General features: G+C 40.1%; 4 protein-coding genes across 11 annotated transcripts; 1 reads left to right on the top strand and 3 right to left on the bottom strand.

The window, feature by feature from the left end:
* Positions 1 to 499: 499 nt before the first annotated feature.
* Positions 500 to 4,853, bottom strand: ing4 (inhibitor of growth family, member 4). The gene is made up of 8 exons (XM_063878388.1): positions 4,727 to 4,853; positions 3,927 to 3,998; positions 2,748 to 2,914; positions 2,517 to 2,631; positions 2,296 to 2,407; positions 2,033 to 2,177; positions 1,356 to 1,417; positions 500 to 1,241 (listed from the first exon to the last, which is right to left on the bottom strand). Exons 1-8 carry the CDS (start codon positions 4,761 to 4,763, stop codon positions 1,202 to 1,204), a joined length of 750 nt encoding a protein of 249 aa, XP_063734458.1. The 5' UTR covers positions 4,764 to 4,853; the 3' UTR covers positions 500 to 1,201.
* Positions 4,854 to 5,299: 446 nt separating this feature from the next.
* Positions 5,300 to 12,756, bottom strand: nop2 (NOP2 nucleolar protein homolog (yeast)). Its single transcript, XM_063878413.1, is given in 17 exon segments — positions 5,300 to 6,031; positions 6,120 to 6,256; positions 6,334 to 6,431; positions 7,144 to 7,212; positions 7,214 to 7,267; positions 7,364 to 7,453; positions 7,909 to 8,048; positions 8,426 to 8,566; positions 8,698 to 8,782; positions 9,127 to 9,216; positions 9,375 to 9,574; positions 9,661 to 9,880; positions 10,159 to 10,451; positions 10,593 to 10,657; positions 10,737 to 10,779; positions 10,884 to 11,011; positions 12,618 to 12,756. Coding segments are annotated over 16 exon segments (2,253 nt in total). The 5' UTR covers positions 10,990 to 11,011; positions 12,618 to 12,756; the 3' UTR covers positions 5,300 to 5,609.
* A 1,195-nt stretch (positions 12,757 to 13,951) lies between these two features.
* Positions 13,952 to 16,088, top strand: emg1 (EMG1 N1-specific pseudouridine methyltransferase). Its single transcript, XM_063878392.1, has 5 exons — positions 13,952 to 14,144; positions 14,261 to 14,362; positions 14,582 to 14,723; positions 14,859 to 15,067; positions 15,685 to 16,088. Exons 1-5 carry the CDS (start codon positions 13,995 to 13,997, stop codon positions 15,796 to 15,798), a joined length of 717 nt encoding a protein of 238 aa, XP_063734462.1. The 5' UTR covers positions 13,952 to 13,994; the 3' UTR covers positions 15,799 to 16,088.
* A 417-nt stretch (positions 16,089 to 16,505) lies between these two features.
* kel (Kell metallo-endopeptidase (Kell blood group)) lies at positions 16,506 to 24,713 on the bottom strand. 8 transcript variants are annotated; one of them, XM_063878280.1, is made up of 18 exons: positions 24,371 to 24,709; positions 23,247 to 23,532; positions 22,444 to 22,743; positions 22,220 to 22,341; positions 21,365 to 21,523; positions 21,193 to 21,264; positions 20,880 to 21,068; positions 20,336 to 20,499; positions 20,147 to 20,264; positions 19,721 to 19,816; positions 19,539 to 19,637; positions 19,381 to 19,458; positions 18,749 to 18,855; positions 18,577 to 18,666; positions 18,426 to 18,493; positions 17,661 to 17,821; positions 17,451 to 17,540; positions 16,506 to 16,900 (listed from the first exon to the last, which is right to left on the bottom strand). In XM_063878280.1, exons 1-18 carry the CDS (start codon positions 24,395 to 24,397, stop codon positions 16,754 to 16,756), a joined length of 2,373 nt encoding a protein of 790 aa, XP_063734350.1. In that variant the 5' UTR covers positions 24,398 to 24,709; the 3' UTR covers positions 16,506 to 16,753. The 8 variants fall into 8 exon arrangements, 7 of the variants coding, with proteins under 7 accessions (XP_063734350.1, XP_063734352.1, XP_063734353.1 ...); XM_063878282.1 differs by having other exon boundaries at positions 20,336 to 20,460; positions 22,444 to 22,746; positions 24,371 to 24,708; XM_063878283.1 differs by having other exon boundaries at positions 20,147 to 20,261; positions 20,336 to 20,460; positions 22,444 to 22,746; positions 24,371 to 24,708.

Below are 24,713 nucleotides of genomic sequence, written 5' to 3'. Positions count from 1 at the left end.
TTTTAATTTAATGTAATTCGTAACTCTCATGCCCTTGCAAAAACAGGAATATAGAAAACAGAATTATTCTTGGAGTCAATTAAATTGCGGTTCATCCTTTTAAGACGTTTGTATTATTGGATTCAGTCCTGTATTTCCTCTTCTCCATTCATAGGGTTAGGGTTTATTGTGCTCAACTTTAAATTGATTTATTTCTGTATTTACAGTTTTCATTTTTGGAGGGAAAAACAAAAAGAAATAACATACATTTAGTTTAATATATTTTATCCTCTTTTTCTAAACAATATTTATGTTCCTGACTCTCATAGTATTAGTTTGCCTCTAGTTTTGTCAGGCAAATTCCTTGGACATGAATAACCAACTTGGTCTTCAATTCTTTTTCAAACATTTTGTGGAGGAACCATTTAGAAACAGAACCCTACATTACAAATTCAGAGCTTCTAAGACTGACTATCTGTTGAAAACACACACACAGGACACAAAGGACCACAAAGGCACGTATTTTGAGGTAGTAGCTGTATTCAAATGATTGACAACACAATCACCCCCTCTCCACTGTACCAATGTTTCAGCTACAGAAATGACAATAGTTTTTTCCCAAAATGTCTTACTTTCTATACAGCACTCAGTCAAATGTTAAAATGAAATGGTTGAAGTCACTACCCACTGATGACTAATACTTTCAGGGTGCAGCATCTGTCTTCATGTTCTGTTGCCCTCTCGTTTTACTTAAAACATAAAACTAGTGTTCCAATGCTAAGCACAAAGAACTAACTATACAACAAAGCAAAATAAGTATCCATGGTCTAACCATTTTCAGAGATAATACTTACATTTTGTAATCATACATGTGACTATAATATAAAGGTTTTTTGACAACTTGTAAATGTTAAACCATTAGGGGCAGTCGTAGTGTCTATAATTAAATCAATCAAGTCAAACAAACTGTAAAAAAAGGAATCAAAATAAGAGCACCAAAGGTAAAATATTGTTAACCGTTTAAAAAAAAGGGGAAATAATCAATATTTAAATACACTTGTAACCACTTGGCTCCTTCACACGCACTGCATCAGACCAAGGCAAATTACGTAAACCGAAAGAAAAAGCACCAAACGTTAAGGAATATGAGAAACAAAAACTCTACTGTAGTAACTAATGAAGAAATATTCTTCTCATCTTCCACGTTTTGTTCCAGTTGTTCTTATTTTCTCTTTCTGTCTTGAGAGCACCGTGGACAATACCTGCGCGGAGAAGATGAGACACAAAGAGAACACATTGAGGTGACTTGAATAATTAGAGCACCAATTCACACTCCTATTGTTCACGTTGAAACTCGGGACGTCAGTTTTTTTTACCATTTGCCTCTGGGTTTGGTTGTCAGGCCCACGCATGCAAAATGGAACCACTCGATGGAGCACTAGAGAGAAGAAAGAAAATAATGTGCTGTTAAGTTTTTATGCAAATGGAGCACTCAGTTCAGACACAACGATGGTAGATGCTTTGTTTTTATACAGGAATTGTTGCAAAAAGGCAATCTAGCACAAATTCTCCCTCTTCTCTTTCTGACGTTGGATATTCCTCTTGGGAATGGTACAAAATATTCTGTGCTACAATGTTGTACATGTATTTGCAATGAACTTTAAACTGTGAGCCAGGTTCACTTTTTGATCCTTATGTATTCAACATATCCCTGTTCCTTATCATTTATCTATGTTCCTTTTTGGTTCAGTTTCAGTTCTTAATGTCACCAGCAAAAGTCTCGACTATCAGACAACTACATATACAGATCATTTTGTCATCTGTGATTGTTTCTGGAAGTGCAACTGATGCAAAACATTACTTATTTACAAAACTAAAGTACAGAGCGTTATCTGTGTCCTTTTGCCAGTGATTTTCCGACCTATTTTTAAATTCTGACAAGAATCTTATATTGTTCAGAAAGATTTGAAACACATTTGAATGAATTACAACCCAAAGGGTACTTCATAGGCCCTGGACTAAAAGTGAAAGGGGACCGAAAAACCAGCCTCACATCAGTGTTGTCACAGCCGATCATCTCGCCGTAGGAGACCTGATGACACAGACAGTAGGTGGGCTCGTTGGGGTCCACCGGCATGTCCAGCACATCAGATGGGTGCACGTTCCCGAAGTTGGTGGCAGGGCTGTTGAATTCTCCTCTGATGATTAAGAAATTATTGGAAGTGAGAAAGGGTGAATGATCATTAAACCAACTAAAAATGTGTTACTTATATCTGAAAGTCAAGACAAGTCAAGGAGAGAGATCACACAACGTACGGCTGAAGGAGTTTGACTTTTTTCTGTGCACTCTTGGGGCTGCCATCTTCATCCGAGCTCTTCACTTTAGACCTGGTCTTAGCTGTCTTCTTTTCCTTCTGTCTGGTTTCAACTGGAATCACACAACCACTTTATTATATCACAAAGCTTGGATTAGGCAGTCCTGACAGTCCTCTGTGCTAAAGGCAAAAAGATATTAAGCAAATTAATTCGAAACACACTTTTCTTGCCCTTGCTGGAGGTGGAATCATAGTCTGTGCTCTCGATCTGCTTTTCCTTCAAGTCAGCCTCAAACCGCGCCAGGTCTGTGTCGAGACGTCGGATGTGTTTGTCGACCTGCAGAAAGAACAACCGATTGATTCTGATTATGGCACGGTTGGTCGACATTGTTTTCCCACTTATATTACCTAGAGATGTATATAAGAACACTGTTTCTTTTTAAAGATACTAACCATTTCATAGGTCTGCATGGCTAGTTGTACTTTATCATCTCCAAACTCTTTGCATTTACTGTAGGACTGCTGAATCTGCCTCAGTATGGACAGCTTCTGTTCAGAGGACAGCGTCCGGGCGTTGGCTGTGTATTCTTTAGCCAGAGAGTCTATCTGTCCCTTTAGATCTGAAAGAAAGGGAGACATGTAGAACTTAATTAAGTTAAACTTGTTATACAACTTGTAACTGTTTCGTCAATATTACTCAAACAAATACATAAAAGGAAATAAAGCTACTTCTCAAATATACAGACAATAATTGCAATACTTTACTTTTAGAACTCATGTTGAGGAATACAGGAACTGCTAGGATACTAGGAATTCACAATTTATTACACTGAATTGACAAACATTAATTATCAGAATATTTTTTATTGTTAAAGCAAAAATTATTAAGAAATTAAGAGGCAATCTTGATGGTGCATTTTCACAAATCAAACAGTAAGAATAAAATATGGAAACTTTCCATTTATCACATGTTTCTGTGTTGTAGTGGCAATATATACAAGTAACATAAAACATATGGGAATATAAATGCACAGAGTAATTTACTAAGTTAAAGCTGGAATGTGAACATCCGTGCATAGCTCTTTATAAATACATACACATCCACAGGGCTGGCTGTTCTTTATGGTTGTTTACCAACACGTGTACTAGTAATCTACTGTAGGTCAATGGCTCCCAAAATGTTTGGCTTATGACTCCATTAGAAAAAGGTTTATTTATTGCCAAGTAGGTTGACAAATAAGACGGATTTCTCTTGGTGTTGTGGTGCATACATACACATATCAAACAAGAATTGAAACTGTGATGAAAAACTATTTAAAGAAAACTATAATAACATTAAAAATAACAATATTTACACAGAATATGGTTGAAATGTAGGTAGAAATGAAATAAAAAAGGGTAAAAATATCCAGTATTTTACACAAAAAGGCAAAGATTAGTAGAAGAAGTAATTGATACTTCACTTTATTAATCTCGTTTTCGTTTTGTAACCCCTGAGATTTTTTACTCGGGATCCCTTTTGGGACCTGGATGCACTGATGATGTTGATTGCAGATGAGAGAAACAGGCTTTTATGCAAACCTTTTCACACAAATTCAGGGTTAAAATCCACAGATAAAACACTGTCCTCACCCTCTGTGCGTTGGTCTAGATCTCTCATCAAATTGAAGTTTCTCTGCAGCTCAAAGGGCAAGTTTTCTATACCTGTTGTTTTGAAGGGACACATCAGTCAGTATAATCCCGCCTTTAGATATCAACAACAAACTAAACAATAATAGTCATTAAAATGCATTTTAAGTACAGAGCGCTTTCAAGAAACTCAAAAACACTTCATAGAGTAAAAAAACACTAAAGATAATTAAGACAACACACGTACAATATAAAACTCAACATTTATTACAGATCAAAAGCGGTTCTTAAAAGGAAATTGTAAGGTAGAGAAGCTAGCTTAATTGCGTGATTTTCAGAGTTAAGAAAATATAATCAAAACACACTTAAAATATCTAAAACACAACATTTATTACAGATTAAAAGCGGTTCTGAAAAGGATGTAAAACAGCTAGCTTAATCACGTGATGCTCCTGGCTAACATATTAGCGCTTAAAACCAGCATTCACAATTTATGAATATAACAACAAGAGACACAAATACAACTGGCTTTTATCAGTTTAATTCACCTATAAGACATTAATAGGCCAGTCCAATTAACAAAATGTAATCCCAAATAACATAATTTCTTAGCCAGGGAGAGATTCGCTGTTCCAGGAAATAGTCTGAGCCCAAAACCGCTGGCCGTTGGGGAAACGGTTATATATTACCGTTCCCCTCACGGGCTGTCTCTAGGCCACAATACTCAGCGAAATACATCGTACAAAATTGGATAATTGGGATGTAATATTGAAACGTGTTAAACGTTTAAAAAAACAGCTTACTGTCCAAATAATGCTCCAAATACATCCCCGCCGCCATCTTAGAAAATGTAAACAACACAGCTTCCGGTTCGGAATGGAGCTATCTGATTGGTTGACTCCACACTCACAACAGTAGTGTAGTGTTCCAGCACACATTCACATCCCAAGTGGTATTTTAATTGTAATTTATCTTATATATTAACACAAATCCTTAACACTACCTGGCATATACGAAGTTTAATTTTAGGAATATTTCTTCAATTTAATTATGACCAGTTAAGACTTAAAATGACATATATTGCAATCACTTGAATTTGAGATAAAAATGTTTAATTTTTAAATATCTGAAATTAGGAAAATGTTTACCTTTTTTTATGATCAGTCAGTACTCAAATTTAAGATATATTGTCAGACATAATTTCAATGACAGCTAGCATCGGATATACAGTTGTTTTGTAGAGATATGAAACTAAACTATATATAAGTAAGTTAAATGTCTTATATGTAACCAAAGAAAAATGAGTGAAAGCTGTAATGTGAAAAGGCTTTTTCATAGCTGCCATAAAAAAGAAAAAGGATGACAAATCAAACGAATGATGAGAAATATCTTAAAAGATTTATTATTATGTTTCACAGATTAATGGAAGTAATCCCACCCTGCAATTAAATCAACAGACAAACATAATGAACATTCTTGAATACAAATAAAAAAGGGAGAACCGAATTGACTTCAGATCACTAACCAGTCCAATGCATTTGTACACAGGCATTACAAATAATATCCGACTGACACATACAGTATCGCAGCACTGTAATAACACCGTTTAGCTGAAGAAATCTGGGTCCATAAAGCTCTAGAAAGCTCTTACATAATCTGGTTAAATTCATCCCGCTGTACACACCGTCACTCTACGTCATTTTTCAACAGGCTCTGTAGCTTTTTGAATTTATTCTTTCCCATCCTTTGCTTCGCCGGTGATTTACTCTGTTTGCCCTGCTTTTTCTCAAATCGGCTCCCTTTCTTTTTGTCAGCCTTCGTTGCTTTAGATTCATCAGCTGTTGTCGCTGCAGGTTTCTTGGCTCCTTTCACAGTCTCTCCGTCCATCTTAGCTTTCTTTGCCTTTTTTGGTCCCGCAGGTGAGTCCTTTTTGCCTGTTGGCTTGACGATCGCCTTTTTCTTGGCTGCCGCTCCGTTGGTTTGGGGTTTTCCCTTTAAGTCACCGGCCTTTCCGGGGACGATCTTCTTTTTCTTGTCTCCTTTGGCGGGTTTCTCTTCAGGAGATTCTGTAACCTCTGTCGCCTCAGGAGCATCTGCATTTTCCTCTTCTGCAAAACAACACAGGGGATAAGTTTATGTAGAAAAGGTTAACCAACATATTTAAAGTTGCCATGTGATCGCAGGAGACAGCGCTACCTTTTACTCCTAGTGCAGTTGGAACAACATTGGAGAATTTCTTAAGCTTGGCCACGAAAAACCCGTCCATGTTGTGGGAATGAGGGTAAAACCGGCGAGTCAGTTTCAGAGTAGGATGGAATCTACGTTCCTTAAACCTGAAAGAATAGAGTAAGGGGTTAGAGATCAGAGTATTTGGCTTTTGATAACGCAACTCACTGGTTATCTCATTTACCTGGTGAAGCCTTCCTTGCCAAAGTCCAGTCCAGTGGGAACTAATTTGACGTTCCTTTTCTTTAAAGCGTAGTCCACCACCCATTCATTCTCCTCCACCTGGGGGAAGACATTTTGATCAGTACCAAAACCATTCTGCAAAATACTCACACATAACATGTAAACCTAAGAAAGAATTTGCTGCATATACAGTAGGATTGCAGTGGTATACGTATGCAACAGAAAAATAACGGTTATACATTTGCTTATTTACGGTATTGGGAAGAAAAAAATGCAACTAGACGGAGAAATCTCATCTGATCTGACCTCATAAATAAATATACCAACAAACCTCCACAAGAGAATGTGGGGCAGTTTAAAAAAACACCCGATTCATCCAGGATCAGACTGACTGTGCACACCTAAAGTAATTATTAATTATCATAAGACACGTTTTAAAAGCTCTCAGCTGATGTTATATTCCAAGCAGTATTTGACTTAACATGCTGCTTACATTTAAACTAACATGCTTAGTAATATAAGATATAAGATTCCTTTTGAGTTTTTCAAAAAAGAAATACAGTTTTGATTTATTTATTTTAATTAATTGTAAAAAGGCCATGCTACTTTTCCCCCTCCTAATTTGTATTGCTCATATAGAAGATGTACTGCTTTTTCCTTTTTGAAGTTAAAATTTCAGTTGAACCAAATCTAAAACATCCTCTCTTCAGTCATTGTCTCTAATCTTAATAATTGCAATGATAATGACCATTTTACAACTTGGTTATCGTACGTCAAATCTCACACCAGCCCTAAAATGCAGAACACATACCATAATGGAGCATGTGCAGTAGATCAGATATCCTCCTGTAGAGGACTCAGCGTTGACGGAGTCGATGGCAGGCCAGAATCAGTTCCTTCTGTAAGTGAGCCGAGCGCTGGATGTCAGCTTCATCCTGTCAGAGAATAAAGTATGAAACACAATTGAACACCAACAGTAAACATTGTAAACACCTGTATGGCCGTACAGGTAAACAGTGAATGTTGTTTACCTTGCTGGTCTTCACAGCCGGATCTTTAGCGATGACTCCGGTGCCGGAGCACGGAGCATCGAGCAGCACTCTGTCAAACCCACCCATCACCTGCAGGAGCAATATCAATAAGTCAGAATGCTAGAGGCAAGGCTTTTAAACACTTCAACATCTTCAAATACATTTCTGGAAATGTAATCGCATATTGCCGTCACTACTCAGCTATTTGTATTTGATTCTTTGTTACAAAATGCTCTGAGTTTGAGTTCTCAACATTTATGCGGTGTTTACTTCTAGGGGTTTTATTGTGAAAGGGTAGAATATAGTAGTGGATCTGCCTTTGTCAGTATGGGGCCTCAGTTTTGTGGTTTTATAATCCTCCTAATGAATGGCTGATGCCTTTATTCACAAATTGAAAAGCCAAGAAAAAACGATCAAGTTCTGGAATAAATAACAGTATGATTTTTACTTGAGACTCGCACAAAGAAAACACATGCACAGTATGTAAAAACGTTAAATGTAAACTCCAGAGGATTAGGTTTTTTCCACAGCTGTATCAACGTCACCTTTGGGAACTGCCTCCCATCGTAGTTGCAGACCACAGTGTTGGTGACGCCCAGACGGTGGATGTTTCCCACCACACTCTTCAGTCTGTCGGCGTTGGCGTCGTTGGCCACGATCGTCCCTGTGTTTCTCATCAGCTGAGCTGAGGGGGGGAACATTCACATTTAGCGTTAAATACTTTGGATTGCATGAGAGTAACATTTGTATTTGCCTTCATTTGCATTGCTCTACATTACAGCCAAAAGTCAACTAGTGTGACATTCAATAATTGTTTGAGCAAGTGCACCAACTATTCATTGATTCCAGCTTCTCAACTGTAATAATTTCATGCTTTTGTTCTTCATACATGATGTAAACTTAATGTTCTTGGGCTGAGGACTGCTGGTTGAACTAAATAATGATATAAAATATGACATGTTTGGCCTTGATGAATTATAATGGATATAATTTTACACAGAAAACATATACAGTTTGATTTATAAAGTTTGTAATCAAATCTAAAACTGCTGCGCATCTTACCAATATAAGTGGTCTTTCCTCCTGGAGCTGAGCTCATGTCCAGCACTATCTCCCCCTCCTGAGGAGAGAGCGCCATGACGGGCAGGAAGCTGGAGGCCCCCTGCAGCATGTACTGACCGGACAGATACTCCGGGGTCGCACCTGTTTTAAAACACAGAGAGAATCACAGTTAAAGCTAGTTTGGGTAAATTTGGCTTCAGATATTCTCCACTAAAAAATCCTTAATGGTTTAAAGTCAAATTGGTGAAATGAACATGCTGAGACTCACCGACAGGGTACTGAGGAGTCATAAATGACCAAACCCACTTTAGACCATTTCCCCAAAGGGTCAAGGTTCACCCCTCTGTTGATCAGGGCCTAAACACAACAAAAACAAAGACCACAGAGTTAAACCTGTGAGAACATTAGCTGTGAAGGTGTTTAGTGTCCGTTTCTGCAAAACATTACTTAAACCAAAGCCAAACAATTAACATTTCTATCTTTTTCCTGGATATTCTTCTATTTATTTCTCCCATTTTTCCTGAAATGTCACTTATTTTTCTTCTGCTAATTTAATTTATTGAAGTTGTATTTTAAAAGTGACAATTCTTGACATATAATGCATCTTAAATCATATAAAAAATAAACAAATTACACTTTAATTAGTTAAATTGCAATAACCTTGCCGTTTAATCCCCCTCTCTCCCACTCTGAGCACTCACCTGTGCCAGATCCCTCCTCCTGGTTTTCAGTGTGTTGGTGCGGATGGTGACAGGTCTGTGGATTTCATTCGCCTCGAGGAAATCAACCAGCTGTGAGCGAGAAAGGGGAAAAACAGATTGATTAATTCAACAGATCTCAAAACATATTCAAAGTCTTGCAATCTTCTACATTAACCTGTTATAATCATGATGACAACAACATCACAATGTGCCTTCTTCGGTTCTACAGGGTGGGAATAATGACCCACCTCTGAAAGGGGGAAGAGGTCCATTAACTTCTCGATGAGGAAGTGGTTGTAGCTGTAGTAAGTACACAGATCCTTCTTCAGGAGGGAGATGTACTCGGCTCTCTCTTTGCCCTCCTCTCTCTTTGTGGAGAAGTTACAGAGCACTTCGATGTTGTCCTTTATCCTCTGATGGATCGTCTTCAGGTCCAGAGGCAGGATGCCTGAAAACACAGAGGAGATTTAGACTGCTTGCACGAACAAATTTAATGTACTGCTGTAGAGGAACACACTTTTGTAAGCCGCTCACCTTCTTTCGCACTCTCCTCTGCCCCGGGAAGCTTAAACGCGTCCATGTCATCCATGTTGGCTTGCACTGTGTCATCCTCTTCATCATCCTCGTCAGAATCAGATTTCTTTTTCTCTTCGGGTTCATCTTCATCATCGCTGTCTTCATCCTCATCACTCCCAAGATCAAAGTCTTCCTTCATCTTTTTTGCTTTCGCTGCTGCACGCTCGATGGGAAGAAGCTAAAAGTGAACGAGGAAAGTTTTCAGTGATTCCTATTATTTATACATTTCCCACACGGACCATCAGAAACGTATATATATATATAAACACTACCTGAGTTTTTTTAAACAACCAGGAGCTTTACTTTAATACATAAACGGTGAAGTCAAATCAGGGATTAGATCTGCAATTTTCATTTTGGATGATAGCATTTTGACATTCATTTGAAAATGACGGCCTAATTTTGAGTCATAAATAAACAAAAAAATACAGCAAGTGGAAGAACTCCATCACGTACCTCTCCATCACTTTCTCCTTCTTCTTCACCACTGCCGCCATCAGCTGCACCGTAGTCGTCAACCATTTCATCATCATCATCATCGTCCTCCTCCTCCTCCTCCTCCTCTCCTCCTTCAACTTCTAATTTGGCGCTCTTCTTTCCTTTTGCTACTTTCTTTGTCTGCTCCTCCTCCTCTTCCATATCTTCCTCATTTTCCCAGTGTTCATCACTGTCATCCTCATTTTCAGGTTCTTCCATTTTGCGCTTCCTCTTAGCCGGTGTCAACCATTTACTGTTCTCGTCGGTGAATCCTTTAGAGGAAAAACAAATTGGACAATGAATACCAACGCACATATTCTCTCATTAAAACACGTCTTTGTAAACAACAGCTGATGTCACTTTAAATGTTGGTTTTTTTAAAGACAACCTCACATTCAGACACAATGCGTTACCTTTCTTCGGCTTTTCCTGAGCAGCATCTTTAGGCTTTTTCTTGTTCAGGACTCTTTTTGCAGCTCTGTGAAATGACAACAGGAATCAGCAACTTGTAAACAGAGTAAAGTTACTTCATGTTCAGAAATAAGTCGGCCTCATACCTCTTCCTGCCTCTACTTGACAGACGTTTTGCTGTTGTATCCTCTGCAAAAGGAAATTAAACACTCTTAGAAACATAGCGATGCAGTCTTTAAGATAAAGCAGTTGTAGTTAAATGTTATCCATCTTCATAAACAGCTGATCATCACCATCAGGTATAAACTTGGACAACTCTGTTTCCGCTCCTTTCTGCTTCCTGGACTTTCTCCCCGGCCCTCTCTTCACAGTGCTGGTGGGATCCAACTTACGACCCATGACTCCGAATTACACTGACGGTCTGAAATCCAGAAGAAAATAAGGTTTAATGTTTTCAAACACTACAGTGCAATGTCAGTGTAAATATAGAGAAGCCTCCGTCTGTGGGACACATAGACAATGTTGTGCTGTAAAGGCACTAAGAAGCACATGTATGTTAAATCAAATAATTCTACATTAACAAACACACAGTAACAGATAGTGTTTATGGGATTTTCCCTTAAGGATAATACAAGCACAAGAATTACTTTTGCAGATCAAGATTTCACATCTAATCCTCAGTTCAAAACACATTGGTTTAAAGTAGAACGTTATATTTGGCTCGAAGTTATAGAGCACCGTTTTGTTGCATAATGAGTCGGCCGACAAATTTTGATGCCAATACTCTTACAACATTTTAAATGAAAGACACTATTTGTATTTCTAAACTGCTGTATTACTATTTTTACTGAAGTACAACATCTGACTGTTGCTTTTCTCCCTGCTGCACACACAATTTTACTAATGGCGGTATTTCATGTGCAGAGGAGTAAAGTAACTAAGTAGTATTATACTTAAGTACAATCAGACTGTAGTTCACCTGCAGTAAATCCAGCAGCTACCCTGCAGTATACAAAGCCATTCAAAGTAGCTGCACCTTTACCAGCTCTGAGAACACTTTAATGATCAATCATTATAAAACATATCAGAGATATTATTCTGAAATGGACCAATCAAACAATGACTACTTTTACTGTCGCTACTTTAAGTACATTTAGATGAGAGTACTTTCTACTTTCACTGGAGGAACATTTAGAATACTTTTACTGTGACAGAGTATTCCTACACTCTGGTACTTCTACTTTACTCAAGTACAAGACCTGAGTACTTCTACTGTACTCAAGTACAAGACCTGAGTACTTCTACTTTACTCAAGAACAAGACCTGAGTACTTCTACTTTACTCAAGTACAAGACCTGAGTACTTCTACTTTACTCAAGTACACGATCTGAGTACTTCTACTTTACTCAAGTACAAGACCTGAGTACTTCTACTTTACTCAAGTACACGATCTGCGTACTTCTACTTTACTCAAGTACAAGACCTGAGTACTTCTACTTTAACTCAAGAACAAGATCTGAGTACTTCTACTTTTACTCAAGTACAAGACCTGAGTACTTCTACTTTTACTCAAGAACAAGACCTGAGTACTTCTACTTTTACTCAAGCACAAGATCTGAGTACTTCTACTTTTACTCAAGTACAGATCTGAGTACTTCTACTTTACTCTAGCACAGGATCTGAGTACTTCTACTTTACTCAAGCACAGGATCTGAGTACTTCTCCCTCCTCTGGCAAAGATGCACATTTTTAACAGTTATGGTATTTCATATGCATCAAAATCATGACATTGAATGCAACATAGCTACATTAAATATTATATTAAAGACATCCAAATGCTCTTGCACTTTAGTAGGGACATGTTAATGACAGAAAAAGCAGTAAAGACCATTTAGACAGAGAACATTAGCGATAGAGGACTAAACGTCGCACCTCGTGTTTGCAACTTAACATGTAGCCCTCGGTTATAAAAACTGACTGCATTAATGCTCCCTAATGTCCTCCACTACAGTTCCCCGCATACTCACCGCTGAATATGTTCCTTTTTGATCCAATTATTGAGCGTGCGGTGTAGGATAAAAAACACACACGTGAGTTTCCCTTCAACACGTTGTAGAGGAACATCCGGCGCACATAAGTGAGGTAACGATGATGGCGATGGCGAACATGCGCGCACACGGACAGCGTCGAGGACACGTTTGTACTGCATAAGATCAAACGTTATGTATTTTATATTACTATAAATGTATGAAAGCTACTATTCATATTTTATTTACTTTAATTTCTATTATATATTTTATTTATTTATTATTATTTTAATTGTATTATTTATTTATTTAACATTATTATTAATTAGTTTATTATTTATTACTTTAAGGATTTATTTTTAAAAGTATTACTTTTTTATTCCTTTATTGTATCTTTTGATTATAATTTTGTATTATTTAAAAACATTTTTTTTAATTATAAGAATTGGAGGATGAAGCCCTCTTTATTAGTCACATACATGCACACAGCAGAGCACACACAGTGAAATGTGTCCTCTGCATTTAACCCATCCTAGTACTAGGAGCAGTGGGCAGCTACCGTGCAGCGCCCGGGGAGCAATGGGGAGGGGGGGATTGGAGGGGTCCGGTGCCTTGCTCAAGGGCACCACAGCAGGGAGGGGAACTGGGACCTCTCCAAGTAGCAGTCCACTTTCCATATTTCAAGTCTGTTCGGGGACTTGAACCGGCGACCCTACGATTCCCAGTCCAAGCCCCTACTTACTGAGCCACTGCTTATTATTAAAAAATGAATACCAGTATTTTATTTAAACGGTCATTTAATATATTTCTATTTAGTTTATTTGCATTAAATAAACAGAACATAGCAAGTGATAAAGATATAACCTCTATACATATTTAATAATAGCTCAAATGGGCATTTTAAAAACTATAGGCTAAGTCATCAAAAATTGTTCAGTGTTTTTTTTTACTTACAAGAAAACATACAAGACACACAAATCAACAAAGTGACAGGGAATAACAATAATGACAGAATACTTTTTAAAGGGAGTGTGCAATCTTTAAACCTCCAATTAAAATACAAAGGAGAAAAATAAATACATTTTGGAGCCATAACATAATAATGAAGTAGCACCGATAATCGTATATTTATCATCGTATTTATTTTAAGCAGTATAGGAATATAAGTGTCTTATTATTAAATATAAATGTATGTACAAACAATTAGTTAATTTATTTAAAATGAACTATCTAGATAGAAAGTTTTGCATCTGAACCTGAAATGTGTATTTCGCATGGATCCTATATAAAGAAATGTAGTTCGTTATCGCGGACCCACTCGTGAACGCGCACTCCTGCCGTGACGCACACATCCCGCGCCAGTCTGAAGACGGCATCATGGCGGCTCCTAACGAGAAGAAGCGTGGTCTGGAACATTTGGACGAATATGAGCCAAAACCAGCCAAACATCTCCGCAGTTTGCACGACCGCATGGCGGAGAGGAGACTGGTGGTTATCCTGGAGGGAGCGTCGTTAGAGACAGTGAAGGTACAGTGTGTGTGTTTGTGTGTGTTGTGATCAGACCTGCTACAAGTGGAAGTGACATCATAACCCTTTAAACTGAGGCTAACTTCTATACTGAAAACGTGCTTTGTTTCTCCCAGGTTGGAAAAACCTTTGAGCTACTAAACTGTGACCAACACAAAAATATCATTGTTAAAAGTGGAAGGAATCCAGGACATATAAGACCAGACATCACACACCAGGTAAGCACTTATTATACACTGAATAACTCTATGATACACTCAGAGTGAATTGCCATGTAGTTTCAGTTGTTTATTATTTGTATTCCGAATTAAATGTGGCATTTGTGCAGATAAGTAGAAGCATTGATGTGTTTTTTTGTGGTGCATCTACCTATTATACCATATGTGTGCTATCTGTTGTTTTTTAATGACGTAATTTCTCTTGTTTCCTCTTCCCAGTCTCTGCTCATGTTGATGGACAGTCCTCTGAACAGGGCGGGCCTGCTGCAGGTTTACATCCACACAGAGAAAAACGCCTTGATAGAAATCAACCCACAGACCCGCATCCCAAGAACCTTCACTCGCTTCTGTGGCCTGATGGGTAAGCTATTATTGCCAAATGCTTTCTCTGTAGAAACCACATACAAGTTGGGTTAAGGGAAATCACTAAATAATCTTAACCACCTTATTTAATGTCTTCATGTCCTAAGATCTTTATCCTCCTCTTATATCTTAGTCCAGCTGCTGCACAAGCTGAGTGTCCGGGCTGCTGACGGTCCTCAGAGGCTCCTGAGGATGATCAAGAACCCGGTGTCGGACCACCTGCCTCCCGGCTGCCCCCGCATATCCACCTCCTTCTCTGCTGGAGAAGAGGCTGTCTGTCCTCGGACTCTGGTGCCAGATGGGCCAGCTGCAGTGGTTATCGGAGCGTTTGCACATGGAGCGGTAAGAAAAGGCTTTACATCGCAGATAGATGGATAGATTGGATGTGTTGAGGTTGGGTTGCATACCATCTGTAGTCAGTGTGTTTAGTGGAATTGAAATAGCACACAAGCAAAGCAATGTACTGCTTTGCAAAGGGCAGTAGCAAAATGTATTCAAGCCATCTAAAAGCATGAATATTAGGTGGACGCTATATTTACTGCTTTACCCGTTCCAAAGCTGTTATCCATGCTGTCTTCAAAGCCACCATGGACAAAAACTATCATTTTACATCACAGAACACAGAAGTTGCTTCTCTACCACTGCCTCGATCAGTTTGTTTGTTTCTGTTATTGTATGACTTTTGTTAGTTCAGACTCATCAACATTGGTCCATAACTTAATCAAACTGGCTATTTCTCTGTGTAAACCCCTGTGTTCTGTGAGGTTTACTTCATGTATTCAGGTGTCTAAAATGGCAAAGAGAAAGTGCATTTGCTCCTGTGCGTTAACTCCTAATTGTTTCCCCAAACGTACCTACTGTAGGTAATTCATTCCTCATGCTACCCAATTTCAAACAGATCTGAACTATCCTTTCATGCATCATATATCTGCCTTACTGATCTTGTTGTCTTTCGTTAGGTGAATGTGGACTACACAGAGAAGACGGTGTCCATCAGTAACTACCCGCTCTCTGCAGCGCTCACCTGTGCTAAGATGTGCTCCGCCTTTGAGGAGGTGTGGGGCGTCCTGTGACAAACACTCAGAAAAACTCCCGGTGTTCCCCTCACAGAGACATGGACTTTTTGTACTGGACTATAAATGGATGTGATGTCCATTTCACCAGTGATGCCACATGGACCGCGGACATGAATACCCTTACACACTGCAGGTGTATGGTTGTCCGCCATATGGAATATACATATGTTTCTGTACTCCGTGTTCCCTTTTCATGTTGAAGCATGATGTTTTTTATACAATGTCAATAATTACTGAGGCTTGGAGGATCTATCAATACAGTCACATTAAAGTATTTGACTAAATGAGTGGTTTTCCTTCACATAGAGCGAGAAATACAGTGGAGACCAAAGGTTCATCATAAAGGACGTTGAGAACATGAAGCAATTATTTTGTAGATTAATCAATTACTAGTTTGGTTTATAAAGAGAAACTAATTCTGCATCCTAGTTTTTTTTGTCAGTACAAAAGTAAAATATGTTAAGTTTAAAATGATAAAACAGATTTCCATATTTCAGATGCAAAAAAAGTGAATTTCCTCCCGTTTTTGCAGGAAAAATGGCCTTTTCATGATTAATCCTTCAGGAAAATAACCGATTAGTCTACTAATTGTTGCAGAAGATACATAAAATACATCAGAACAGGGACAACAATGATGTTCATACAACTAAGCTCTTAATTGAAAATGAAAGGAGATCACTGCCTGTAAAGGAGCACGCTTCAGGTGCAACAAATTGAACATCATTTTTTATTTCATTCACATGAGTGCTATGTAACATCCTGTGCAATTTAATGAAATCCAAATATATATTAACTATTGATACCAAAAGTGTCCACCATAAATGTCTGTCAAATGTTTGTAATTAATTAGAAGTAAATGATCAGTGTGCTAAAGTTCTGCAGCACCAAGTGGATAGTTTTATCAGACAATCCATTATAATATAAAACTAGAAAAGCAACCCCCCCTGTGTCCTCAGCATGTCCGTAATGAATGCTTCTGGGTTCGATTGGGACACTGCAGGCCTGCAGGACACAGGTCCGACTCGGCACAAATCACTGTGATCAGGAAGGAGGGCTGCAAGGGCATGAAGTCACGGTACGGGTCTGAGTCACAGTTAACCTGGGAGAGGGAAATAATAAGACATTCAATCAGTCGTTGAGATGACAGCTGAATCAGAGGTGAAGTACTCCCATCTTTAATTTAAAGAGGTCCCTATTATGCTTTTTGTGGGGGTTCCCTTTCCTGAAGTGTGTTATATAGGTTTCTGTGCATGTAAATGGTCTGCAAAGGCTAAAATCCAAAACGTCCCCCCTGGAACGCCTCCATTGGACTCTTTTGTTTACTTCTGAAACATAACGACATCACGGTGTAACTCTCACAATTCTATTGGCTAGCACTCTAACATGTTGCATGTGATATGCTAAGGGGCGGGACATCTCTAAGCAGATGACCAATCACAATGACAGAAGGAATCCCACAGTGAAAAATATACTAATTTACAGTTAAAAGTCCTTCATTCTAAATTGTAGTGGAGTGGAAAGCACAATATTTGGCTACAGAGTATAGTGGAGTAAAGGGATAAAGTAGCATAATGTGTAAATACTCAAGTATGGTAGCTCAATATTTCACCTGTGCCCCTGAGTGTAACCTAATAATAGAAGCACAGTACCTGAGAGAAAGAGGTGAGAAACAGACGAGTGTGTGACAGTCCTGAGATGGAGGTGTCCCCCGGATCGTTCTCCAGACTCAGACGGTAAGCCTGAGGAGACAATGTGGATGTTTGAGCTCCATGTTGTTACGCACACACACACACACACACACACACACACACACACACACACACACACACACACACACACACACGAAGATGGCTGCTCACCTGCAGTGCGATCTGCAGTGCAGAGTACTGCAGCCACACCTCCTGCTGCTGCGCTGCTGACAGAGGAAACGCTCCACCCCGACCCGCTGTTTCTGTCACAGTGAGGTAGTGATCCCACACACAATCCCCCACAGCATGCACCGTCTCACTCTGAGAGTAAACTGCAACACAGCAGAGAGATGTATATGATTACTGCATTAAACCATCTGTAAATGGATTGTAAAGAAGACAGTTATTTTATCTGAGAAAACTGTTGTTATGATGCTTTTTGGGGTATTCCCTTTTACTGGAGTGTGTTATATAAGTTTTGATGCATGTAAATGGTCTGCAAAGGCAAAAATCCCATCCATAGGGAGTTTCTCTCCCACACACTCCTCCCCCTGCCATAAACGCCTCCACTGGACTCCTTTGTTTACTTCTGTAGCATAGTGACATCACTATATAGCACTCGAGCTTCTATTTGCTAGCTCTCCAACACTTTGTACGTGATCGACTAAGGGGTGGGACATCGCTAAGAGGTTGACCAATCACAACAGAGCCAGCCAGCTAACCAATCAGAGCAGACTGGGCTCTGGTTTCAGACAGAGGGTGAAAAGAGGTGCTGCAGCACAGGCAGTATGAGAAACATAAAGAGCTTTTTGAACATTAAAGCATGGAGACATGTCCCAGGAGAGACACTACATACTGATATACACCTGATCATGAACACATGTCCTCTTTAAAGAGATATACTGTAGACTAAACATAAAAACAACATTCTCTTACTGTCAGGCAGAATCAAGTGGAGGATATCTTTGGCGATGAGGAAACCCATTACACCATAATTCATTGCCCTGTTAGGAATTAAAACATTTATCTCAAAACATTTCTCACATCAAAACCCTTTCATGGTTCTTTGAAGACCAGTGTATCTTACCTTGGATAGCTAGGATGGAAGAGAGGAGGGACGAACATTCCCATGGGGAAGAGGAGCTCATCACCGAGGAGAAATGGTGTGACGGACAGACTGGAAGAAGTGAGTAAAGATTAAATGAATGCTCCAAACATTTAGAACAAATCTCAATTTTAAGAATAAATTCAACGCTCACATATCAGGCGCCTCCGCCTGCTCTGCCAGGAGTTGACTTTGTCTCTTTTGCCACAAAGACAGTAGCTGGACGTAGTTGGAAAAGAAGCCATGTGTGTCTACTGTCACCTGGGGATAACAACTGATTATCATTGTGTTTTATTTTTCTCATGGACTCGGTGATAAGAATTGGCTAAAAAAAACGAGCTGTTTCACATTTCAATTTGGTCTTTCACTGAGGGTGTCCAGGCTGCTGCTAATGTTCGCTGGTTCCTCCTAAAGCTTGAGATCCAGATGTCCAATAACTACAATCTTTCCTTTACATAATTAAAATAAATAGTTAAAAATGATCCAAGATCTAATAACTGATCCTCAAATTCTGTCCTAAAACTGGATCAAAAGTAAATACAACTCTGACAAGGGGGGATGCGACGCAATGACAGGGTCCAAGTGAAACGCGTCATTGATTTGATTGAAATTTGGTATCGTGGAAATACACAACTCAACAAAATATGTTTGACTTGGATTGGTTTCTGACATCCAAATGAGAAAAAATGTTGAGTTGGAGTTAAGCTCACTGGGAAAAGAGGTTAACCTAGGAAAGACATCGAAGGAAGAGGTTTATATCTGTTGTACGCCTTAGCTGTAATGTACCTCAGAAAAAAGCTGGTCAATCACAGCTTCAGTGTAGCTCTCATTTGTAGTCCAAAGTCTTGGAATTAAGGACTGAACCTGGAGGAAGAGATGCCATTATTGAGACCAACAAAGTTCAGTTTCAAGACGCACATAACAATTCCTGCTTCACCTTTTACCTTTTTCATGACGGACTGGAAAGACTTCCCATCAGTCCGATTGAGTTCATTTAATTTGGACTTGAAGGAGGAGAAGATATTTTGAATCATCTCTTCTGCCTGTTGAACAATAATACACACACAATAAATACAAATCAGTCTTTAAGATGTAACTCGTCCCAAAGAACTGTGATGCTCCTCACCTCCCTGTGTGCTGTCCTTTCACTGAGGAGGTGTGTGAGAACGGAGGGAAATCCTCTCTCGGTCTCTAACACACAGCGTTTCCAGCGAGGGGCCACCTGGTGACGATAACCAAAAGATGTGACTCAACAGAACAACTTTCTCAATCAGACCTAAATTGGCTAGCGCTCCAACACATGGTACGTGATAGGCTATGGGGCGGGACATCACTAAGCGACCGGCCAATCACAACAGAGCCGCCAAGCTAACCAATCAGAGCAGACTGGACTCTGGTTTCAGACAGAGGGTGAAAAGAGGTGCTGCAGCACAGGCAGTATGAGAAACATAAAGAGCTTTCTGAACATTAAAGCATGGAGACATGTCCCAGGAGAGGAACAAAATACTGATATGAACCAGAACATGAGCATGATAGGGCCCCTTTAACTCACCCCTTCAGTGTGACCAAGAGCCACGGCCAAGGTATTCTCTGTGTCTGAAAACCTGGAGTCCAGCGCAGGCATCAGGGTGTGCAGCAGGTTGAGGACCATGAAGGTGTGAACGGTGCTGCTGATGGAGGCAAAAGTCAGAGGCGGAAATGTCCGTGCATATTTGACTGTGGGATGTTTTGTGTCACTTACAGTATGGTGCTCAGCTCACGCCTGTTCAGCCATTTGCTGACGATGCGGGACATTTGCTGGATGTAGAGGGAATTGTGCAGAAGCACATGATCGTCCTTGGTGAGAAGCAACGGATGGAAAGCTGCCTGCAGACAGGAGAGCCAGTCTATAGCAGGGGCCTTGCTCTGTGTGCAGATTTAGTAAAGAAAATCTCTTGTTGCGGTAGGTGATTGTCTTTTACTGAAACTATAACTACACCAGAAATAAGCAGACACATGTTGCTTTAAACTCCATACATCCCATTCTCATGAACGTGGTTTCTAAGCCTTGTCATTGCCACTAATCTAAACTATCCAGCTCTGGTCTAATGTTGTGCGCCGGTTAAAGAGGACTCAAGTTTCCCAATTCTCTGAACTACTGGGAGTAAACTAAATCTAACAAACACACTCTAACTCTATCTATAACTAAAGTCAAATGAAATAAGACAGACAAAACTAAACTACAATTTAAAGAAATTCTTTTGAAAGCCTTCAGACACAGTGTGTGGTTCTGGTTCCTGTTGTACCTGCAGCTCTCGGATGGTCATGCGCTGGTACAGCCGTCCTGTGGACAGACGGTGCTGCAGCGGAGCAGCGGCCACAGCCAGCTCCGAGGACAGAGAGATGAAGGTTCCCACGTGAATCATGCTGCTGTTGGGAACGGCACCCAGCAAAGCCAGGTACCTGTGACAGGATGCGAGGAAGGGACGCAGCGTCTGGACGAACAGAGACAGGAGGATGATGAAGGACGGATGAAAATTCAATAAAAAACATTTCTTAAATAAATATTGTTCAGGATAAAATTCAAAGGCTTTCAAAAGGATAAAATAAATCATCCACCTGAGTTTTAGCTTGAGACTTCAGAGTCTTGCTGTTCCATTCGATGGGGATCAACAGATCCGGCTGATCAATCTGTGAAAGAGAGAAGGCTTGAGTGAAAGAAGTCAGAGGAATCCTACTTTACTTTGCTCCCTACCGCATGCTAGGACACATTGCTCTGATGGATACTGGCCTGTATGTATCTCTTGGTCGATCCAAGGGTCGTTTCATTTGGGTCTTTGCCCACGTACAGGTTGAAGAAGGGAAAGGTGGCATAGTCTCTCATGAGCCGGCTCAGGGTGGAGTTAAAATCGGTCCGATTCCACTGACCTGACACCGCCCAGCCGCCCAGCTGCAGACACAGAGAGATAGAGATGACATACAATCATGATATGAACTAACCAATCCCTCGCATGGAAAAAATCCTGCTATGTTATTGATAGGATGCATCATTTATTAGTGTCTTGTATTGTCTGAGATGCTAACAGACACATATTTGTCATCCTTCCCTTGAAGAGAGATGAAAAACAAACATTGCATTTGACAACCTGTATTGTGGGATGTAGGCTCAGATTTGAATCGTTTATTTCAACCCCTAAAAGGATCATTTGTAAATCAATTACTCATCCGTTTTTGCCTCGAAGTCTGAAACAGAACTTTGTTTTTCAAGCGTTCCTCAAAGGGAACGAAGGATAAAAAAAACGGATATAATTCTTGATGAGCTGAAGTGAATGGGGGTCAAAATTAAAAGGTAGGCTTCCAGCTGTATGTTACCTTCTCCCCAACATGCATTATTACTATTTAAAACATTAATAAGGAGAAGAGAACATACAAATGGATAAATGAGACTTTGGTTAAACTGCATGAGTTGTATGAGAGTTAAATGCGTGACATATTTATTCAGATCCATCAAGACTTTTGATCCTTCATTCAGCGGTCATTCATACAAGAAAAACAAACCTTCCTTCCCCAAATTAAAGGTCACACTGGGCACGTGGTTCATCAACAAATATTCATTTTGGAGTTTAAGAAAATATAGTTATCTCACTTTCTGAATGAGTGCGAGGAAGGGCTCGGCTCCAGCGGTGTCTATGGATCTGGTGTCCAGGCAGGAGCGGAAAAATCCTCTGGTCTTCTGCACGGCGGTACTTCCTGCACTGTGGTTCGATTCTGACAAAAAGACATGAAGAGAAACATGATTCAGAGCATACCTTGATGTGAAATACTCTCTGATAGAGAAATGTACTGGAGGTTTTAACTGCAGACTCCTACCCAGTACCTCCCGGAGATACTTCAGCAGCACAGTCTTTCTGTCCAGAGTTTCCTCCTCTCTCAGTCCTCTGTCATCCCTCTGTGCACTCTGTCCTCTCCTCTTGGTCCACCCGGTCTTTTCCTTCGGGTTCTGTGGGTGTCCGGGGATGCCCTGACCTCGTAGCCTGCCCCAGCTGTCGGGTGACAGTCTGTCTGATCCACAGGTGGACAGGAAGTAATCGCAGGGCTGCGTGAAGGGATCGGCAGACAAGGACAGACGGGCCGAGGCCAACTGACAGGCTGGGGAGAAACAGGGAGTCACTGCTGGAAGAAGGGAGAGAAGAGGCAAGATTTAAAGAGGTACTATTATGCTTTTTGGAGGTTTCCCTTTCCTGTAGTCTGTTATATATGCTTCTGTGCATGTCAATGGTCTGCAAAGGCTAAAATCCCAAATGTGACCCGCCTCGATTAGACTCCATTGTTTCTATCTGCTAGCGCTCCAACACATATTAAGTGATAGGCGAAGGGACGGGACATCTCTAAGCGGTTGACCAATTGAAACAGAGCCGGCCTGCCATCCAATCAGAGCAGACTGGGCTCTGGTTTCAGACAGAGGGTGGAAAGAGGTGCTGCAGCACAGGCAGTATGAGAAACATAAAGAGCTTTCTGAACATTAAAGCATGGAGACATGTCCCAGGAGAGGCACTTGAGAACCTGGACATGAACAGAATTTGCTATTTAACACTCGTGTTGCCCTTCTGTTACAACCAAGTCTAAATTTAAAACCTATTGTATCATTTTGCTGTGTTTCTTTGTAAGCCTACCTTTCCCTTCCTGGTCTGTCCTCCTATCTTGAGGATTATGATGCTTAAAGATGAATCCCAGAATAACAGCACATAAGGAGAGGCCAAAGAGAAGCAGCCTCCGATGGTTTATCCACACAGGCTTTGCTTGGTGCCCGGGGTTAGACTCCTGGATCTGGATCTGGGTTTGTTGGATCTGGGTGTTGTGAGGGGGGTCCTGGGTGGGGAAGGGTTGTGGCAACAAAGATGGAGGTCGGAGCCCCCCGTCAGGTTCTGGCTGTGACGATGGCTGGACCGATAGCTGAGGCTGGAGGCGAGGAAAATACATCCTTTATTCGTCACACAGCGAGGAAATGTATACACGAAAGTTATTCGAAGTTTAAAAATAATCAAGCGATGAACGATATTTTACAAATGACCATCTATTTCAGTTATTTCATGATCTTCCAAAATGTTCTGGGGGAAATAGTGTACAGTATATTCATTTTAACATGTGTGATATATCGTATGAACAAGAATGATTCTGCTAAGATCACTAGATCCTATTTCTCTTCGTCTTTAGCCTTTCTTTGTGCCATTTTCCATAGCAGCCTGACCTGTGATAAGTTCAAGTTAATACCTATGTCAAGAATCTACAAATTAAAAAGTAGCAATGTATAATCTATACACATTTTATTGTAGTTTTTGGATAATCTAGCAGTGGGTTTCTACCTCACCTGTATTACTTTTTTGGGGGGCATATAAACCCTAACCACAAGACACAGTAAAGCCCTCTGTCATGCACCTCTCCACAAAACACTTCCATGGCCAGAGTTTGAGGTCACACAGGGTAAATAACTTAAATATAAATGGTCTAAATATTGCTTTATAATTATTAGAACTGGCCAGCAGCATGTTTTATGTCCTACAAGGATCCAAAGTTACCAGAGAAAGCTGATTTCAATCAGGTGCAGTTGGCAACACAGTCATTGGAAAAACAATTTCAGCACATTGTAGACCTTATCAAAAACACATCATATAAATAATAATGACATTTCCCTGGCAGGAACATGGAGGGCTCTGCTCCAGTTTCCAGCAACTTAAAAAACACTCACATTAGCTTCAAAACAACATATCAGTTTTTAGTACTTTCTCAAAGGTCCTACCTCAAGCTCTATGGGAGTTTCACTCATTCTGAGGAGATGGATGTGCTGCTCTGTGTTTCCCCAGCCTGTTGCATCCTCTGTCTTTCACGTTTTATGTTTCACGTGTGCTGTCCGTCACACAGCTGTCACTTCAGACCTCTATCTCTCTGCATCACTCACTTCCCTCTTGACGCTCTGATAAAAACAACTCTGCAGGCCACGTCTCACACTCCTCTCCAGAGGATCAGGCAAAGACTGAATCTGCTCTGCAACACGCATGTGGATGTTTGGTGGTGTGAAAACCCAATTTCCATCCAGTGTGCAGGGTTACATGCTTGGGAACTGAAGGCCTGCAGGGCTGGGG

The sequence above is a fragment of the Eleginops maclovinus genome, chromosome 3 (assembly GCF_036324505.1).
Source record: "Eleginops maclovinus isolate JMC-PN-2008 ecotype Puerto Natales chromosome 3, JC_Emac_rtc_rv5, whole genome shotgun sequence".
NCBI lineage: Eukaryota > Metazoa > Chordata > Actinopteri > Perciformes > Eleginopidae > Eleginops > Eleginops maclovinus.
Note: the sequence above shows the minus strand (reverse complement) of the source record. Positions and strands in the feature narration are given on the sequence as shown.

What these genes read in the sequence shown, in the direction of transcription:
- ing4 (XM_063878388.1), bottom strand. Translation starts at nt 4,763, where the DNA reads ATGGCGGCGGGGATGTATTTGGAGCATTATTTGGACA. An exon ending in CTCCAGCAAGGGCAAGAAAA is followed by an intron (nt 2,408 to 2,516) that starts GTGTGTTTCGAA and finishes GTGTGATTCCAG; the next exon opens with TTGAAACCAGACAGAAGGAA. An exon ending in TCGGCTGTGACAACACTGAT is followed by an intron (nt 1,418 to 2,032) that starts GTGAGGCTGGTT and finishes TCTTCTCTCTAG; the next exon opens with TGCTCCATCGAGTGGTTCCA.
- emg1 (XM_063878392.1), top strand. Translation starts at nt 13,995, where the DNA reads ATGGCGGCTCCTAACGAGAAGAAGCGTGGTCTGGAACATTTGGACGAA. An exon ending in CGTCGTTAGAGACAGTGAAG is followed by an intron (nt 14,145 to 14,260) that starts GTACAGTGTGTG and finishes TGTTTCTCCCAG; the next exon opens with GTTGGAAAAACCTTTGAGCT. An exon ending in GACCAGACATCACACACCAG is followed by an intron (nt 14,363 to 14,581) that starts GTAAGCACTTAT and finishes TCCTCTTCCCAG; the next exon opens with TCTCTGCTCATGTTGATGGA.
- kel (XM_063878278.1), bottom strand. Translation starts at nt 24,397, where the DNA reads ATGAGTGAAACTCCCATAGAGCTTGAG. An exon ending in AAACTCCCATAGAGCTTGAG is followed by an intron (nt 23,533 to 24,370) that starts GTAGGACCTTTG and finishes CCTCGCCTCCAG; the next exon opens with CCTCAGCTATCGGTCCAGCC. An exon ending in GACAGACCAGGAAGGGAAAG is followed by an intron (nt 22,747 to 23,246) that starts GTAGGCTTACAA and finishes CCCTTCTTCCAG; the next exon opens with CAGTGACTCCCTGTTTCTCC.